At 35.1% G+C, this 20,302-nt stretch overlaps 1 protein-coding gene and 1 long non-coding RNA gene across 7 annotated transcripts in view; one reads left to right on the top strand and one right to left on the bottom strand.

The window, feature by feature from the left end:
* Positions 1–20,302, bottom strand: part of LOC145724875 (uncharacterized) — a 103,694-nt gene that overhangs the window by 37,359 nt on the left and 46,033 nt on the right. The window lies entirely within an intron of this gene.
* Positions 55–19,228, top strand: chb (CLIP-associating protein). Of its 6 annotated transcripts, none has more exons than XM_081974231.1 (25): positions 55–206; positions 971–1,172; positions 4,107–4,384; positions 4,435–4,691; positions 4,746–4,856; positions 5,026–5,073; positions 6,921–7,072; positions 7,129–7,365; positions 7,426–7,682; positions 8,759–8,946; positions 9,381–9,509; positions 9,697–9,717; positions 10,151–10,237; positions 11,101–11,217; positions 11,272–11,441; positions 11,488–11,622; positions 11,742–11,804; positions 13,275–13,475; positions 13,533–13,967; positions 15,307–15,508; positions 15,654–15,872; positions 15,928–16,081; positions 16,162–16,339; positions 18,175–18,387; positions 18,483–19,228. In XM_081974231.1, the coding sequence occupies exons 2-25, from the start codon at positions 981–983 to the stop codon at positions 18,684–18,686; spliced, it is 4,248 nt and encodes a 1,415-aa protein (XP_081830357.1). In that variant the 5' UTR covers positions 55–206; positions 971–980; the 3' UTR covers positions 18,687–19,228. The 6 variants fall into 6 exon arrangements, with proteins under 6 accessions (XP_081830357.1, XP_081830356.1, XP_081830359.1 ...); XM_081974230.1 differs by having other exon boundaries at positions 15,307–15,517; XM_081974233.1 differs by lacking the exon at positions 5,026–5,073 and having other exon boundaries at positions 15,307–15,517.

Raw genomic sequence — 20,302 nt, 5'->3', positions numbered from 1 at the left:
CATTTCGTCTTGACTGTTGACTGACAATTGACAATTTGACATATATACAAAACGAGTAGAATATGGCGGCGACAGATAGCTGAGTGTTAAATCGAAGAAATAAACTGAATTTTGTGAAAAAAATTGTATAGAATCGTTATAAATCTCTCTTCAATAAATTAAATAGTGTAGTGTGTTTTTCCATGCTCTATTTAATAAGATAAAACGTAAGTTTTCCGCATATTAACCCGTGGGTTTTGGGTGTTTTCATATTTACCTTGAAACTCACTTGCCTAGAAGCTGCCACAGTATGTATTTATATGGGTATACAGACCAGTTTTTTGTTAACAATGCCTTTTTTTGCACGCAGAAATTTTGATATCTAGTTTAGAGTTTGGCAATTTCTGTAAAAATGCCTTAAAAGCTTGCAGCATACCAAGGCAGACACAGATTGCTATTAACAAAACCCCACTGGATTTTATCTGGATCCCAAAAAAGTTGTTTTTATTTAATGTTTATTCAACAGTTAATTCATCCCGGTAGATTATCACATTTGAGACATTTCCAAATATAGCAATTGACTTCATTTTGATTTGAACTTATGTACTACATTCACTTCAGGTTGTCTCTCATTAAAGATTACACAGGACTGCCACTTAAAAATTGCTTCAAAATAAACATTAGTAAAATTAGGTGTCAATGTTAAGAACAATCCTTAATGTTTATTTTAAGATTTGTCTGTCACTGATCAAGGGGAAAGTTATTTTCACATTTGCAAATATACACATAATTAATTGTCACCAGGGTCTTGTAGAGTTCACATATGCACTTGTTACTCTATTTATAGAAGTTATAAATGTTTCTGAAACATGTACTTGCAAGAGGTCAGTGATCTGCAACCCTATAAATAATTTCAGAACATCTACCAATTTTTTATAAGAAACTGGGCACTAGAAAGTGAGTAAAATAATGACCTTCTCATTGTTTGCAGTTAAGCCACCATGGCATACACCTGTCCTAGAGACCTGGATGGGTTTGCAGTATATCTCACAAAACCTGACACCAGACTCAGACAACAGCTGGGGCAGGACTTGCTTACCTTCCTTGCAGAACCAGCCAATTCTATCACTTGTCAGGACATTGGACAGTTTGTTGACTCATTAGTACCATGGACCCAGAACAGTAATTTTAAGGTAAGATTTCTCCACTTACAAATTAAATACATTGTGCTATATTTTTCTATGCTAGCAAAATAAACACAGATGTTAAGCTATTAGGCAACTTTCATCCAAGCCAAATTTTTCATGTGCCGTAGCTTGACGTCAGTGTAACTGAATTATATTTCTACCAGTTTTATCAATGGATTGCTGCATACTATTTTTACAGTTCAATATGAATCCTTGAAGTTGTATATTTAGTAGCAAGTAGGTCTGTAGTGACAAACATGTAGCATATGTAAATGGGTTAATGTTTAATGTTAAAAGAGAAATTATGTGTTCTTCAGGCTTTAAATTTGATTCTCAGTGAGATGAAGAGTGTAATTTACTAAAGCATATAGATACTGTTGATGATTGGTCAACAAAAAGCTAAAAGCTGCTTTGTAAGACCAATCATAAACACAAACCACCCAATGTGGTGTGATTTAGGCAAATGCTACATGTGCAGACATTACAATCTAATCACTTTATTCAACCTTTTTACTCATTTTGTGTTCAAAATTACAGACAGGAAATAATGACATTTCACCCAAATGTTCAAAAGAATGTTCTGCCTTATAATCTTATTTTTCCATATAATTTATGCATTTATTTACAGACTGTAATAAATGAATGCAGGTCAGGTATGTACCGCGTCAATTGCTGTATTAAATTGTCCATAAATTTCGCGGTAACCTGTACAGTTAATTGATTTAAACTTACACACAATCTGAAACAGAATTTTAGTCTAGTTTTGTGTTGCTAAGGCCCTGGTAAGAATAATAACTGAATAATATTTAGTTTTAGTTGTTGTGAATTTTAATGACACAAAAAAACTACATTTGATTTAACAATTCAAAGTTTCCTGTAAGTGCATTGACCTGGACTATTAAGGAAAAACATGTTGAGCAAGTAAAAGTATTATTTCTTTAATCCAGCACAAATTTCTTAGTGATTATTGCCGCAATAGTACCCTGGGGCCTTCTTCTAATTAAGAAACTAATAAATTTAAAAAGCTATTTTAAGCAAAACAGCGAATACGTCAGAGAAGAAATGCACCACGTCTGTTGGTGGCAATATACCGGATCTAAATAGACTCAGTATTTATAGTTTTACCTGTCTTTAGTGTCTCTGTAACTTAAAGTTTAGTGTTAAAGTTTGTACGGTTGTGTTACAAGGGTGCAGTGATTTTTTTTTTCAGTGTAGGGCAGTAATTACTCTACCTGAGCAGGTAATCTATATTTGGGCAATAAAAGTGCTTTATGTTTGATCAATACACCACCTCCTGATTTTTCAGCCTGCTGCATTAACCTTATCTTTATTGCAACTAAATTTAACGTTTTAATTGCCTCATTTACGTGAAAAGGGCAAGTTGGGTGGTTTGTTAATTAGGACGTGGCGAAATTAACACGGCAACAGAGGCAGCTTTTAATATTTCAGGATTTCAAAGCGCTTACACTGGAGTTTTATATTATGTGTACAATTACTAAATTGGTCGTAATTATAATGAACCAGTTTATTACTTGAGGTACCTACACGCGTTTGTTCTGATATTGTCACAAACCTAACATTACCAAGGACGTATTCATTGCAGAGTCGGAGCGTCACGCCTTCGCACACAAATAATATTTACTTTTTAAAAAAGTAATTAAGGTGATTTTAGGTTAATTAATTTAATAGGTCTATAGTAAAACTTAAAAGAACACATTCTAAGACATTGCAATATAAATTGGAGTATCTACTAAGTGTAACAAAGGAATCGTTCTTCTTTTACTACCAAATTTGTGGAGTGTAAGAGGTTGCAGTTATAAATGTCTAATTTTGCTTTGAAGCAAAATATGCAAAGCCCTTTGATCTTTCGCGCTTCTATGTACGGCAGCTATTAAATAAATTTGTTCCTACATTTCTTAAATCGTTTCAAATTGTTGGCTGTGGTTCAAGAATTTTTTTGAATGGTTGCTTCAAACAAACATTTCGGACATTTTTTATCAAGTTTTTGAAATACCTATGCAGGAGTACAATGTGGATTACTATGAATTGCCGTGATGTATTATGGCAATATTGTATCAAATTGAAGTCTGGAAGTTTAGTTCAAAGACATAATGTCAGTTGCTTTTACCATAAAACGGGTTTTAGTCTATTGGCAGATATGTTCTGATTTAAATAAAACCCCAGTATTGCGCTTTGTAATATTACTTTAATAACTGCTTTACTTATCAGCGCCACGGCTTATAATCGACTAACTAAAACTCAACTCACATTTTGGGTGGTGGCTGCGTTACTTAAAACTAAAATACATACTCAGCATTTTATCATCGAAATAAAGCTGATATATAGGTTTCTCCTATCAGAGGCACTAGCCGACGTATAAACAAAGTTAATCAGTGGATTCAAATTATTAGATATTAATTACACTCTTAATGCTAGGAGCGCGAATATCAATTTTGCTTCTTATGCTTAAAAAGCCAACATAGTCACAATTATATGTATAATTATACACATAAAATTTACTATTACTGGAACATAAAAACAAATTAGGTCATATCATATTCACTAATTTTTAATCAAAATGAGAACATAGGTTAAGTAGGTGGAGTCGGCTAAGTATTAGACTTAATTATTATGAATTATATGAACAATGGTTTGGGTAGGTCCTAATGTGAAATCGAACCTTAGATCAGTGTCTGTTATGTTGCGAATACAGAACAACAAACAGTTTCTATTTTTTTATTATGTTTTTAATACTAGATATTCAGGTAAAACTACGGAAATACAGACATACTACATTTCTTTTTTCAAGAATGGTAACAAAGTCCCACTCATTAGAAAATCGTGAAAAACAATTGGCAGCCTCTTTCCTAAAATAGCGCAACCTTGGCCATGAGTTTTGTATTACACTGAGTAATTAACAGGTTTTTTCTCTTTTTGTAGGTGGCTAGTCTAGGAATCGAGATCCTCACTTTTCTGGTAGACAGACTGGGTCATGATTTCCGACCCTATATTCAAACAGTTCTGCCTGCCATAATTGACCGTTTGGGCGACTCAAAAGACACAGTGCGAGAAAAGGCCCAACTGCTCATTCTTAAACTGTTAGAAAGGAACGTGCTTACCCCTCAAACTCTGTTTGAAAAACTTACACCCTGTTTTTCTCACAAAAACGCTAAAATCAGAGAGGAGGTCTTGCGGTGTTTGATAAACACTCTAAACGAGTAAGTTTCTTTGTTTTTAATAGGGGACAGTAAAGAAGGTACGTTTCTAGGCATGGAGCCCAAACACTTGCATTGAGTAAATTTATACCAGATATAGTAAAACTGCTTTCTGATCCGACTTCGACAGTTCGGGACACAGCATTTAATACTCTGGTGGATTTATACAAACACGTGGGAGAGAAATTAAGAGCGGATTTGCAAAAACGTAATCTTGTGCCACAGGGAAAATGGCCGGCGTTGTCGGCAAGGTTTGATGAAGTGAAAAACAGTGGCGAGTTGTTGCTCACTGCTTCAAAAGGTGTAGATTGTAAGTTTAATTCAGATTAAATGGGCGTTTGTATTGAGTGTGAAGTTATTTTAGTAGGGTGCGACGAGGTGGACAAAATGCTCCGACCTTCCGTGCCGATCAAACGAACTACTTCCAGTGCCAGTTCAACCAAATCTAAACCATCTTCCGCCAATCCGAACTCCGGTGCGTATTGAACTGAAATCACCATTAAATGTTTTTTTTGTACAGTTTATTTTAGTTTTACGGGAAATACTTCAGTGACTCATTGTTCTAATTTTCATGTTTTTACTTTTTTATTTTCATATTCGTTATTAACCTCTTCACACAATCACCGTTTCATCTGCATGAACAGTCTTGACCAGAGTGGGTTCGCTCAGAAAACTTAACTTAGCAGCTGCATGTAAGTTTATTTTTTTATGGTTTTATTTATGTCAACTGATTAAAAAAATGCTTACGTTAATTTGTCATATTTTACAGTTATTTCTTTTTTGTTGTATAGGTAGTTGGTGTCAATGCAAATTAAATTTTTCCACAAGTGTACACCTTTGAGCGAGCGGTAGACCGCCGATAATTTTTTGTACACCAAAATGCCTTTTTGCATACAAAATACCTTGAAATGCCTTTAAAACACCTCACAATGATTCTATTATTACTCAAAATGCCTTAAAACTGCCTAAAATGCCTCAAACTGCCTTGAAATACATAAAAATGCCTTTAAATTATTTAAACTGCCTCAGGATACCTTTAAATGTTTACACATTGGTGGCATTCTTAAATTTAGTAAGTCCCATGGTATTGAGATAATGACAAATCTTGATGAAATACACCCTTGAAATTAATTTTTTTATGGCCACGTGACAGTTTTTAGGTTGGATTAAGTAGCATGTCTGCTTTTACAATTTGTACATGACCTTTAAAATTTTAAAATTTGGTAAATTAAATTTAGACAGTTGTAAAATCTGAAATTGCGAGAGACACATCACGTGACTTTGATTATGCCATTTTAGAGCTTGCAACACTGTCAAAGCCAACTGACGCCTGTCAAAAACAGTCACGTGACTTAAAAATGTAATTTAAATGTTGATCATTTGGTAAATTAAGTTTAGACAGTTGTAAAAGCTGAAATTGTAAAATACACGTTACGTGACGTTAATAATACAATTTTGAGCTTGCAACACTGTAAAAGCCAGTTGAGATTGTCAAAAACACTCACGTAAACTTCAAAACGCAGTTTAAACTTTAAAAAATGGTAAATTAAATGTAGACAGTTGTAAAAACTTAAATTGCAAAATACACGTTATGTGACGTTGAAAATACAATTCTGCATGTTCTTGGAACACTGTAAAGGCCAGTTGACATCTGTCAAAATTAGTAACGTGATCTTTAAATTTAAAAAATTTGGTAAATTAAGTTTAGACAGTTGTAAAAGCTGAAATTGAAAAATTGAAAAACGTTAATAATACAATTTTGAGCTTGTAACACTGTAAAAGCCAGTGGACATTGTCAAAAACAGTCACGTGACCTTTAAAATGTGGTTTAAAATTTAAAAATTACACACATTTGCAAGAAACACATCACGTGACTTTGATTATGTCATTTTAGAGTTTGCAACACTGTCCAAGTCAACTGACACTTGTCAAAAACAGTCACGTGACTTTAAAATGTAATTTAAATGTTGAAAAATTGGTAAATTATTATAATAATTTGTAATGAATATTGTTTCAACTCAATGCCATGTAACAAAGATTTTACCATAATAATTACATGTGCCTATTCTGTTCTGTTCAATTTTCTGTCAATTTTGTTATATTAATACACTACATTTTGAAATATACAGACAATGCCTCAAAATACTCTCAAATGCCTTATAAATATCTCAAAATGCCTTGTAATACCTCACAATGCTTCGTAATAATGGAAAAGTGCTTTTTAAAATTAATTTGCTTTAACCCAACCACTGACGGTACTAGTTGCATCAATTTTCCGTTTAAACTGAAAAAGTTGTGTGAGGCCTTGTCGTAAAATTTTCTAAAACTTTCTTCATTTATCACACTTTGTGCTTTATAATAAGCAAAATTCTCATACCTGATTACCTGCACCACTATTTTGAGAAAACACTGTATAGGGGTTGTCTGGGTAAAAAAATGCGTACAGAAAGGTCACTGTGCTTAGTGCTTATATTGTGCTTTATAACTACAGTAACAAATTGAAATATATTAAACTAATATTACGTATGGTGACTTATAGCTGGAGCACTGGACGAAGAAATATTCTTGAGATCCTTTGAAGAGGTTCCAACTGTACAAATATTTTCACCGCGCGACATCACCGATAACCTGAAGTCCATCCATGAAACGATTTCAGATTCTAATAAAGATTGGAATAAGCGTGTGGAGGCTGTAAGATTACCACTAACTAAAAAGTTTTCTGGTACAATACACAAAGACATTTGTAGTTGAAGAAAATCCGTTCGTTGATGATAGCCGGAGCAACGCAAACTGACGAGTTCCAAGTAGGACTAAAGAACTTGGACATTGCCTTACAGAGCTCAGTTAAAGATCTACGTTCACAAGTGGTGCGCGAAACTTGCATCACTATCGCCTACTTGGCGCAGACATTGGAGAACCGTTTTGACAAGATGGCTGAGTATTTACTGCAGCATTTAATTAATTTGATCCAGAACTCGGCCAAAGTCAGTAGATTCTCTCTACTGCTTTAGAATTACATTTAATCAAACCTGTTTTATTACTAGATAATGGCAACCTCAGGAGAAGTGGCAGTAAAGTTCATAATTAAACACTGTCACAACACTAGACTCATTCCGATCATCACTTCCAACGCCATCACGTCGAAAAGCAAAGAAATTCGGAGGAGTTGTTGTGAATTTGTAGAAATTATGCTTACGCATTGGTCGATTCATTCTTTGGAGCGACAGGTAGACCTGCTTCATGATTGCATAAAAAAGGGTGTTGCGGACGCGGACCCCGAAGCTCGAGTTTCATCTAGAAAGTAAGTTATGGATAAAAAAAGTTATCTTTGCGTTTCTTTTCTATACGAAAAATCAAAGTAAATTAGGATGACGTCACAGCCGGAAAGTTGAACATTGTTATAGTTGGATTTTTACCTTTTGAGAATGACGTCATCTTTTTACATCTTTCTCGCATATCAAACATGAAATAAACAATTTTAGCAAAAAAGGCACGTTATCAATTTTGTCATCCTGTCAAATTAAAAACGTTGACATTTACTGTCTCTTTGATATAAACAAATATCTAGATAAGGTACAAAAACGCTGCCCTACAATGAGCAAGCCCAAATGCTAATTCTAAATGTGCTGCTTTTTTTGGAGTACGAAAAGAAACAGTTTCCAGATGTCATCCCAATTGATTATTCCAATGTGTATGTTAGAGCATCACAGGCTTTAAAAGTGAGTACTGCTACCCTATGCCGAATGAAAAAAGCATGAAAAAAGCTGGAATTCCAGCTGACGACTCGTATTTCACCAACATTTCTAAGAAAATGTCGGTCAGTAAAACCAAAATAACCGCTTTTATGAAAAACAAAGAAGTTGGTAATGTTAGTATGTCAAATTACTATTTTCGCTTTATTGTGCGAAGCACCATAACACAGCACAAAATCAATGAACATTAATAATATAATATGTTATTAGGAGTAGAAGAGATCTTTAAGTGAGTGCAAGCACACCTATTCACTGAATGAATGATGATTAAACTGAAACTCTCATGATCATGTGATTTTCAAGGCTTTGATCATCAGTCACTTCCGAACGCACTAATTTTTCAAAGGATTTGTAGATTAAAATTTGTGATCTAATTCTAGACATACGTGTTTTTCACCTGCTTGACATCATTCTCAAAGGGTAAAATTTTGACTATATTGGATATGTTATAACAAACAAGTAACTGCTTAAAATATTGTCATTACACGTCATTTTCTGGAAAACCGTTAAAGATAAGTTGGATATGTTATATAAAAAATGAACGTAACCTCGAAACCTTGAAGGCTTTGACGTTAACGTAAAAATGTACTATACATTTTAGCGTCACTTAAACTATCTATTCCAGAGCATTTCGGGCATTTAGAGATTATTTCCCGGATCAGGCGGAAAGTCTTTTGCAATCGCTGGACGCCAGTTACAGACGAGCGTTACAAGGGGACGGCATGTCGGCCAGTTCGTCCAACAACAATCTGAACAGCTGCTTTAAAACTCCGAGACAGTATTCGAAACCAAGCGGAGTACAGAGCGCTTCAGGTGGGTTTTGACACTTTTTTTTTTGGGATGTTTTATTATAATGTAATACAACGGGTTTGTATTTGAACGCTGCTTAATTTGGATGGAATCAGGCAGCACCGAAAACTTGGCTAGCGGCAGCGGTTTGCACAGGGTGCCCTCGTTGCCGCGCACTTACAGGCAACGCAGTGGTATTCCTGTTTTGTCCAAACCGGACAGTATGTACTTTGGTCGTTTCTGATAATTTTGCTGTATTCAGTTTTATAAGGATGTGTGACAACAAATTGCACAGACGTATAAAAAGTAAAAAAAATCACTAACATATTTACTAGTCGAGTAAGTTAACTAACAACACAGTTTAGTAGATTTTTTCCTTGTATCGATTTTTATCTAACGCAGTTAGTTGTCGAACATCCTACTCAGTACATAATTTAACATATTGCATGAATTTTTAGATAGTTCCAATAAAAAGGGATTCAGAAGTAATTCCGCTATTGACCTGCAAGCGGCGCAAAGAGCTAAAGCGCGCGCGCAATACTCCGCCATGGCTAGAAATAAGATTCAGTCGGGTACAGCAAGTCTTCGTAAGTGCACTTTATATTTTTAAGCACGAATTTGTTTTTGCCCTAACGCCAGCTTTTTCAACCCACTAATTATTTATTTTAACTCTCTAATACTAAATTACATGAGTAGCTTTTGTGAATGTTTTAGTTTTTGTAGCTTGTCCGCAGATATTAATGCATTTTGCTTTTTTCATGTGCCCGCTTGCAGAGGGAGAGGTAAACCTAACAGGTAAACAAAATAGTTTTTAACTAATATTGAGGTAGAACTCAAGTGTTAAATTAAACCTTCATGTATTTTCAAAGTGTCTAAAAACAATGAAAGAAAAATTATTTCTGTTTTCGAACCATTTTGAACTGTTACTAAAGTATTCGTGGCTAATATACTCCTACAAACCAAAGGTTGTAGTCTTTTAATTGGTTCAAGTTTTTCTCACACTAAATGTTAGAGGATCATGGAACAAAAGCAAATACATAAATTCAAATAAAAGTTTTGCCAGAATAACATCATTTTTATGCAAAAGTTTATGGAAAGTATTACTTGCATACAGCAACTCGCATAGTTGATTGTTACTTTTGATGCATGTTAAACTAAACAATTAACACAACTTTGTTTCACTGTGGTACTATTATATCTAATAAAAGTTTGCATATCTAAAAAATAGCTCGTCCAAAGAGAGCGCCTGACACTTACGCCACCGCATCTCCTGAAAGAGTCAGCAGAACGCGCAATCGCAACTCACAATCACAACGTAAGTGTTAAATTTCAACCATTTTAAGATCTGTTTCTTCTGCTATTACAACCTAGCTGTACTATAAATTTTGTGTATTTGCTCGTAAACCAAAATTTTCATAGGTTATATCCCGAGACGTTCAAGTTTTATCAGGTAAACTGTGCATAGGTGATTTTTTGCAAAATTTTGCTTGGAAAATGATTGAGACTAAATAATTCGACGATAAAATCCTGAGACCGCAGGTCGAATTTGCCTAAAAGAATTTTGCAAAAAACCTACCAATGCACATTTTACGTGATAAAACGTGAACGCCGAGGGGTATATGTCAAGATTATTTCCTGAAAACTCACATTTTAGTTTATTAACAAGAAAACACCTTAGTTAGAACACAAATACTAAACTAAACGGGATGAAATTAATGATAATATTGAACTCACCCCAGCAGACGACAGATTTTCGTTCAGCCATGTATATTTTTGTTTACATTTCAGATTGACAATCAGACGTCATAATATTTTAATTTATGTAATTTTTTAATGGAAACTACGTTATAGTGATTTATTAATTGTTAATATTGAAGAAAATAGCTTAAATTTTATATGTGTCTAAATCCCGTTTCGTTTAATATCAAATGTTCTTCAAAAAAACGTATTCGAAAAAGGTAGGAGGTGTTTATTCAGTGTAAAATTTTAGCAACTAGGGATTTATTCAGTATATAACTTCTCTCATTGGTCGAACTAGAAAGGTTCATTGAATTTTATTGGCTGCTAGTACAATGAGGAATCAGTAAAAATCACTCAAGAAACTTCATTTTATATTAAGGATATCTAAATACCTTATTTAAGATTCTTTGCAAAGCACTTATCATATTTTTGTGACAGCAACTAGCAGATCCGGTTCACCTAGTTCCCGCCTAGCTTACTTGTACAATCGTTCAACCGATCACGATTCTCCCCGACCACGCAGATTGTCTTCTGGTATACCGCGCTCCAGTCAAGGTATTTTGCTTCAACTGGTTATCACTAATTTTCTAATGGTAAATGTTCGGACAGGTTCGAGAGATACGTCGAGAGAAACCAGTCCGAACAGGGGATCCGGCTTAACGACACGATTTAGACGGGGCAGCGATAGACCGCCCCTGAGTCCCGCTACCCGACCGGTGCTAGCGCAGAAAATCCTTCAGCAGAGTCGCGAAGCTGAAAACGCTTTGGCTGATGCATTTGTGAGCGTTTGCTTTATTATCACGACCGTTTTTATTTTGTTTATAGGTTTTAGAGTCTCCCGAAAATCAGTCCCGATCACCGAGGAAAGGGTTAAGATCGATTGATAATCATTCGGACGAATCAGAGACGTCGAGCATTTGTTCCGAAAGATCGTACGAGTCGTATAAAAGACACTGCGATGTAAGTATTTAACAGTTCAGTTTTAGGATCAAATTTAAATATTACAGTTTAACGTCATATTGTTAAGTTTGTATTAACTGTCTGTCAATTCGCTCATTCGTGTATAATTTTCGGTGTAGTCGTACTCGTGGAGTGGTTCTCAACAAAGACTCGCCAGCCGGGAATTGTGGGAACCGAGTCGCGTAAGTTGGGCATGATTTCACGCTTGAATACAGTTATTACACATTTTCTATCGCTTTACTGAATTTCCTTTTTATTGCCATCAATTATGGATTAAATTTTACACTGGGCAAGCTTGATTTTCTGGCAACGCTCCGCATATTGCATGATTAGCACACACTTTCTCCCACCTATTTACACTGTCCATATTTTTGTATATAATATTTCTCTGTAAATTTTTAGGTCAGAAAATCAATCACTATTTGGTAAATCACAACCAAATCGTAATTCTTTGACCACAAATGATTAAATTTGCTCAAAACTATTACTGTGCTAATACGTATGAATGTTTCAGAATGAGAATTGAGTGCTTTTTGTTATGATGTGACAGTGACATTAATCGTCAAATTTTTTGATTAACTTAATGATAATAACAGATTCTACACCATTTACACATGTAGTTTAGAAAATATCACTTGGATTTTAAAAATATAAGTTGGATTTCAGAATCTATAACTTGTATTTCATTATCGTAAATTTGGTTTTAGAAAACGTAAGTTGTATTTAAGATTCGTCACTTGTATTTCAGAAAAGGTCACTTGTATTTTAGAACGCGTTATTTCAATTTCAGATTTTTTTGTGTTTCTATGTGATTATTAGTTTATTGTTTTTTTTTTAATATCACTTTAAGCAAAAAAACCCGCCCATTGGGAGTATTAATTTATATAAAATATACAGGGTGTCCCATAACTATATGACAATCTCTTGGGGGCATGCAGGGGAGGTCAAAATAATACGATTTGTTCATATAATTTTTTTTTAAAGTCACTCTTAAGGGAAATTTTGAGCCCCAAGGAACTGCCTTCCAATTAACGTTTTTGGCCGTAACTTTTGAAACACTTTGTATATTGTAATGATTATATGGGTTTAATGTTTTATCGAAAGAGACCTTCTATTTGACATGAAAACCAGGTATCTCGTCTTTGAAAGGCAGGAACTAACTGGACCTAAGACACAATTTGCTTAAACTTTGACAGCTGTCATTATTTTCAGCTGCAAACGCCATTAATGGATAGTATGCAATTGCAATTTCGAAAATCAAAGTTATTATTCTAAAATTGAAAGTACCTTTTCTGTAATACAAGTGATATTTTTTATATCCATCTTATGGTTTCGAAAATTCAACTGACGCTTTCTAAACTACATGTGGAAATGGTGTAGTAAAACGCTTATGTTTTGTTCCCAATACTACCTCCTTAAAGCTTTATTTTTCTATTTGTTTTTTGACAGAACTCGTCTAAACCATTTTTCTGCTCAACATATTACTAACACCTCAATGTCGGTTTTTATTAGCCAATAGGAAGTAAAGAAGGATTATAATTGAACACAGCTAAAATATAGTAACTTATTTCTTTTTGACACTACTGTATACACGCATTAGATTCACCTTCTGCATAAAATGGGTGTGAAGACATTAATGTTTACTTAAACAGGACATCAACGAAATCATAGCCCTCTGCGCCAGCACCACGTGGCAGGAACGGCGCGACGGTCTCATGTCGTTGCAAAACTACCTCGCGCAAGAAGTCAAACTCACCGACGGCGAACTAAAGCACCTCACCGAAATTTTTGCCAAAATGTTTACGGACTCGCACACCAAAGGCATGGCCCTATTTTTAGACACCCTTCACGACGTAATTCTATTACAACTCTTCGTAGAAGCGTCAAGTAAAAATGTCTCACAATTCTAGGTGATAAAACTACACAAAGACGACATGGAGTACTGGATCTACGTGCTTCTGCAGCGTGTCTTTCTCAAAATTGGCAGCGAGGCTTTGTCCTCGGTGGCGTCCAAACTGATGGCCACCCTCGATCTAGTAAAAAACAGTTTCGCCGTCGAACTAGTGATCGCCAACGTGTACCGCTTTCTACTGGACGCCACCCAAACTCCAAACGCAAAATCGAAAACGGTGGTTCTGAAATTTTTGGCTTCGCTATGCGACCTGCCGGACGCGTCGGCGGCCGTCACGGTACCCACCAATTCGCTGCAGGCGTTACAGAAGTTGATCGCTTTCTCCCAGGATCCCAAATCGTTGGAAATCAGGCAGGCTGCCAAAAATTGCATAGTTGCTTTGTGGAATTGTAATACTCCCGCCATTACGCTATTGCTCACCGAGCTTCCAAAGGTATGTTCCTTTTTACTTTGCTTACAGGAGTTAGTCACCGTAAATTCGTAATTTGCTTGGCCAACAAGTCAGCTATATTGTAGTTGTAGAACAGACTGTGATTGTAGTCCTTCTCAAAGCTCCAAAAGTGACTGCTTTATTGTCAGAATGTATTCTTCTTTATGTGCTTTTTAATGTATACTTAACACAGTTACTTTTTAAATTGACTGCCATCCTCTGAAAATATGCTCTTAAAGCCCAAAGTGTTGCTTTAATAATTTTTTTTTATAGCATTTCCAAGCTTAAGTATTAACTATTCGAAAGAGTTGTCTACATGTGCAGATTTTTGCTTCAAAAAGAGCTGTGGAAACCATACTTTGTTCATGGGAAGTCATCAATCAATCAATCAATCAGCCCTCGACGTCCACTGCTGAACATAGGCCTCCCTCATGGCTCTCCACCCCTGTCTGTCCTGGCTCGCTTGGATCCAGTTGTTTGCCATTCTCTTTAGGTCGTCGGTCCAACGTGTAGGCGGTCTTCCTCTGTTGCGCTTATCGGTACGTGGTCTCCATTCTAGCAACCTTTTTGTCCATCTGTCATTTCCCTGTCTGCCCACGTGTCCAGCCCAGCTCCACTTCCGTGAGGTTATACGCTGAATAATGTCCGACACTCCGGATCTTCTGCGCAGTTCTTGGTTTGTGATATGGTCCTTCAGGCTCAGCCCAAGCATTGCTCTTTCCATTTTGCGTTGTGTGACTCTGAGTTTCCTCGCCGATACTGTTGTTAAAGTCAGGGTCTCTGCGCCATAAGTGAGCACCGGCAGAACACACTGGTCGAATACTTTTCTTTTCTGGCAAGTAGGAATGTCACCCGTAAGGATATCTTTCAGCCTCCCATAGGCCGCCCATCCAAGGCCAATCCGTCTATGCAGTTCACATGTCTGGTTGTCCCTTGATATTCGGATTTCGTGACCTAAATATATGTATTTGTCAACTTGCTCGATTTCATTATTTCCGATGTTTATTGTCTCGCTCATGACAAGGTTTGTCATGATCTTGGTCTTAGTGAAGTTCATTTTTAGACCAACTTCAGAACATGCTTCCTCTAACTCTCTTAGCATCTGTTTCGCCTCTCTTAGACAGTCTGTTGTTAGGACTATGTCATCTGCAAAGCGGAGATGGTTAAGTTTTTCACCATCGATGTTTATTCCTTTATTATCCCAGTTAAGTTTTTTAAAAGCATGTTCTAAGACAGTTATGAATAGTTTAGGAGACATGGTATCCCTCTGTGGAATTTTTTTTATTAGATCATCTATGATTCTGAGCCACTTATGTTCTAAAATATGACCATGAACTTTTAGGATCTGCAGGAAATTGCTTCCAATATTGTAAATAATCACATGCGTAAAACGTCAACGAGTAGCGAACCGGGCAGTCCGCTAATTCCTGCCTCGCCGAAGCCGCTATCACCTGGCACGCCTACTTTTGGTGATCAGGAGGAAGTCTACAAGAGTCTGAGACGTACTACTGCGGAAATTCAGAGCTACAGTTTCGAAACGTTAGGTAAGTCAAGTAAGTATTATATTGTTTTTTTTTTATATTTTATTTTTAAGTTTGAAATGAAGACTTACTCGTGACTAAACGGTAAAGTCAATGTTTTGTTTAAAATGACTAGTTTTTTTATCTAAAAAGGATTTCATTCTGTTAGGACCAAAATTAGATAGAGATAGAGATACGACATCCCAAGACTCGGGTATATCACAAATGTCGGCAGGCAACGATTTTCGGAACGACATCACCATCATTGAAGAGAAAATGGAAGACTTGACCATTCGATCGTATGGAGTTCGATCAGGGGCAAGATCTTTGCCCTATACAGGAGTTAATGGCGTTTCTGAAACTGACTCGAACGGTTGCAGGAGTTTAGGTGATTTTAGGAGTTTCATATAGTTTTCCATCATATTTTTCATTTCACTCTATAGGTGAAATAAAAGACTCGGACGCGATAATTAGAGATGTGGTAGAGAAATGCTGCATCGATCACGGTTCGTCCATGGCCGATAAACGGACACTACTCAACCAAGTATTAGATCTGATAAGACAGGGGCATACACAAAGTATTATACAGAATTTCAAGTGAGTTTCTATAATGCTGATTAGTTAGTGAATTTATGAATGGTTTGAATTGAATTGAATTTGTAAATGGTTGTTTTTAGGAAATTGCTGAGGATTTTTATCGATCACTTGCAAGCGAACGATGCACAGAACCGTGTAATTGCGCTCAAAATTCTAGCGGCCATTTTTCAAAACTCTTCCATGCGTACCACTTGGGAGAAATATGTTGAACTGATTACCTTAAGGATATTGAATGCTCACAGCGACGAGAAACGCGAGGTAAGAACATACTAACATTCACATAACATGCAGTGCATTTGTACTGTTAATGGCAAGTGCACTGCAAGAAGTAGACAAATATGACATCATTCACAATAAACTCAAAATTAAAATTAGAAAATAGGAATCAGGTTAGAATTTCAGAAACACAAGACATAAACGTCATACTAATAATCGTAACAACGTCTAGACTTCGACTATTTGTTTCAAAAAAAGATAATTAGGTACAAACTAAACAAACATTCATAAACAAATACAAAAAAGCATTTTTTAAAATTTTCGAATTTTGAACAGTTAATTGACAACAAAAGTAGGCATGTGTCAAACGTCTGAAATGGCTCTCCTTATTGGTTGCTTGTATTAAGGTGGCAAAACTTAAGAGTAAAATCTAAAAGGTAGATAGAGGTTTTGCACTACTATTAAGTTATTAATTCCACAGTATAGGAGTATTCCAGAGTAGAGAAGGGCGTGTCTAAAGCTTCCTCACGTTTAAAATTTTGCATGTATTGTCAGTCAGAAAGTAGAGATCTTTGGCTCCAAATTTGCACTAAAACAACCTTATACCAAAGCAAATCAAAAATATCTTGACCGAAATAACATTTTTTATTTATGAGAAGTCTCTGTTTGGATCATAGAATTGCACCTAAATTTTAAACCTAATTTATTTACCAAAATTCGCAGAGATGTATCACCAATATGTAGTATTTCTTTAACTTGAGCTCTTGATTTAGGTTCTGGATGGTTACATGTTTCTCTAAAATAAATACAACAAATTAAAAATTCAATAAGACATTCTGAGTAATGCTGTAGTATCTCATATCTCATTTTCAGGTTGCAATCCATTTATTTTTTTTTAAACCCGCTGGAAAACATTTTAGACGCTTATTTTATTTTTTCTATAACTTTATTATTAATATGTTTCAAGAAATTTTTATGAAAAATCTATAATGCAACCCAAAAATCTCAGTCTCTGGAAACAATGAAATGTTAATAGATGTTTCTTACAAAAGTAGATATATTTTACTAGTATTAACATACTATCGTTGTACATATCATATAATGTATTTCGAACATCCATTTTAATGCTTTCAGATAAATCAGTGGTCTTGGCCCGTCGATAACATCTCGATTTACGTTTTTTAGGTGAGGAAATCATAAGATTACTTGCTTGCTTTTTCCAAATCGAATAAACAGTTTTGCGGGAAATTTTCAAAGCAGCTGCAACCTTCTAGTATCAAAAAAAATACATCAGTAAGAATATGTAAGGTCTTAAAATTTCTTATTTTCTTTCTGAACAGATGATAAAGCTTCTAAAGGTCCTCCATTGGTTTTTTCCAATTCAAAATATTCACAAAGGTTAAGAATTAACTGCTGGACTTGTCTGTGGAGAATTTTTCCAGGCATTTTCTAAAAAAATACTGTAATAGTAAAGTAATTCCGAATTTAGGAAAAACCAAATGGCTAAATAAAAACCATAATAGACACTCCCACTTTTTTTTCAAAACAGGTTAGTAATTGTGCCAATTTTGGTTAGATCGTGACAGCCGACATAAAAAAATAAAAATATTAATAATAATATTATGAAAGTACTTACAGAATGTTAAAAGCGTAGAAACAATAGCTCTTAAAAGAACTGTGGTGGTGTGGTAAGTAGAAAACTTTATAAATGATTAACGACACAAAGAAACGGAAAAGAATTAATAGTAAACAAATCAAATAAATTTCGATGGTTTTCAAACTGACAATGACTGAAATAGAGAGCTAATCTCTAGAAGCGCTAATCAGTAAATGTTTTTTTTTTGGAAGACATTAATTTTCTACTAATATAATTTCAGGTGGTAAAAGAAGCAGAAGCGACGGCTGCGGTGATGGTAAATTGCTCAGCTTGTTTTGCAGACACAATCATATGCACTCTAGCGCCCCTCGTGCAGACTAGTCCCTATCCCGAAAATTTAGGTGCCATAAAAATGTTGACCAAAATAGTTGAGGCCAGTCCTCAGAAAATCACTGACGAGCATTTAAAACAAATTATGGTTGGAGTTTTGAAGGTAAGAAAACATTTCCTGTGGCTGCAAGTGAAATAATAATAACGTTTGTAATTATGTGTAATAATAAATTAAATGACTGCTAATTATTTTATTAGGGTACCGATCACGTGGAAAGTCCGGTGAGAAAAAGTTCCATCTTTTGTATGGTCGCTCTGTATAAAGCAGTGGGCGAAGAACGACTGGCTCCGTATATTAACGTTCTGAGTGGCAGCAAAGTGAAACTGTTGCGATTGTATATCAGCCGATTCGAACAGAATTCAACTCCAACCAGTCCGAAAAACAATAATTCGAAAACGTAATGGTCAGTCAGTCTCGAATACGCCTTGGTATTTTTAATTTGCATACGGAGATTGCTGGGATCGTGATTTAGATGTGAAAAGTGTATGTGCATCCCACCAATACTGTTTTTTTTGCAAAGGGGAGCAACCATAGTACAGCATAAATTCGAATGCATGGGCTAACTGAACATTTGCTTATTCCGGAACCTCCTGTAACTTTCTTTATTATTAATCGCCGACGAGTAATCCATCAGTGGTTAGTAGCGCTTGTGATTTACGTTTTTTAATGTTATCTATAATTTTTAACTGTTAAGAGAGAACTAATTTATGGCTGTTACGCATCGGTTTTTAACTATTACTCTGATTGTTTCCTTTTTTTATATTATATCATTATCTAGGTATAGAAATTTTTAAAATGGCTGTACATATTTTGAAATAATATTTGTAAGTAATTATTTACTTGTAACAACTCGGCTTTACTATTTACTTTTAACCTGTACCATCTTTGTTGTAAATTTCGCACTCTAACTTAAAATTGTCTCAAAATACATGTATGGATATTATTGATAGTGCAGTATTTTAATTAATATTTCAGGTTTGTTCTACAATTTATTATTCATAGGTTATATCCCGAGACGTTCAAGTTTTATCCGGTAAACTGTGCATAGGTGATTTTTTGCAAAATTTTGCTTAGAATTATTTGGTCGAAACCATTTGCCTAAAAGAAAAATTTTGCAAAAAACCTACCAATGCACATTTTACGTGATAAAACGTGAACGCCGAAGGGTATATGTCAAGATTATTTCCTGAAAACTCACATTTTAGTTTATTAACAAGAAAACACCTTAGAACACAAATACTAAACTAAACGTGATGAAATTAATGATAATATTGAACTCACCCCAGCAGACGACAGATTTTCGTTCAGCCCTGTATATTTTTGTTTACATTTCAGATTGACAATCAGACGTCATAATATTTTAATTTATGTAATTTTTTAATGGAAACTACATAATAGTGATTTATTAATTGTTAATATTGAAGAAAATAGCTTAAATTTTATATGTGTCTAAATCCCGTTTCGTTTAATATCAAATGTTCTTCAAAAAAACGTATTCGAAAAAGGTAGGAGGTGTTTATTCAGTGTAAAATTTTAGCAACTAGGGATTTATTCAGTATATAACGGCTCTCATTAGTCGAACTAGAAAGATTCATTGAATTTTATTGGCTGCTAGTACAATGAGGGAAATAATCATTTATTTACGGGACATACCCATGACCTAGGCTAAATAACAATTACAACAACTAAACTATAAAAAACGAAACAAGAAAAGCAAAGGAAGACCAAAATCTCTTAAATAAAAGTGATCCTAATGAAAGCAATTACCCTACAACACTGCGAACACGAACTACATAAATTTATTCTAATATTTGAACATTCACCTGTAGATTCCTGATCGCTCTCCTAAACTGTACCAAAGTTCCGCAAGAATAATCCAGCTTAGGTTTTCTGTTTGCCAGAGATAAAACTCTAGTCAGAAAAGAATTTGCGCTGTTCGTTCTGTGGAACGGAATAAATCGTTTAGTCGAGTGGTTTTGGATGGTAAGTGTAATGAAATATCTGAGTAGGTCAGGAC

Source organism: Ips typographus, linkage group LG2 (assembly GCF_016097725.1).
Source record: "Ips typographus isolate SLU linkage group LG2, UJ_Ityp_2.0, whole genome shotgun sequence".
In the NCBI taxonomy this organism is placed as follows: domain Eukaryota; kingdom Metazoa; phylum Arthropoda; class Insecta; order Coleoptera; family Curculionidae; genus Ips; species Ips typographus.
Note: the sequence above shows the minus strand (reverse complement) of the source record. Positions and strands in the feature narration are given on the sequence as shown.

Bases quoted from the DNA above. Each gene is read 5' to 3' on its own strand.
- chb (XM_081974230.1), top strand. From the start codon at position 981: ATGGCATACACCTGTCCTAGAGACCTGGATGGGTTTGCAGTATATCTC. The intron at 4,692-4,745 runs GTAAGTTTAATT...AAGTTATTTTAG, and splicing joins TGCTTCAAAAGGTGTAGATT to TAGGGTGCGACGAGGTGGAC. The intron at 7,683-8,758 runs GTAAGTTATGGA...TATCTATTCCAG, and splicing joins GCTCGAGTTTCATCTAGAAA to AGCATTTCGGGCATTTAGAG.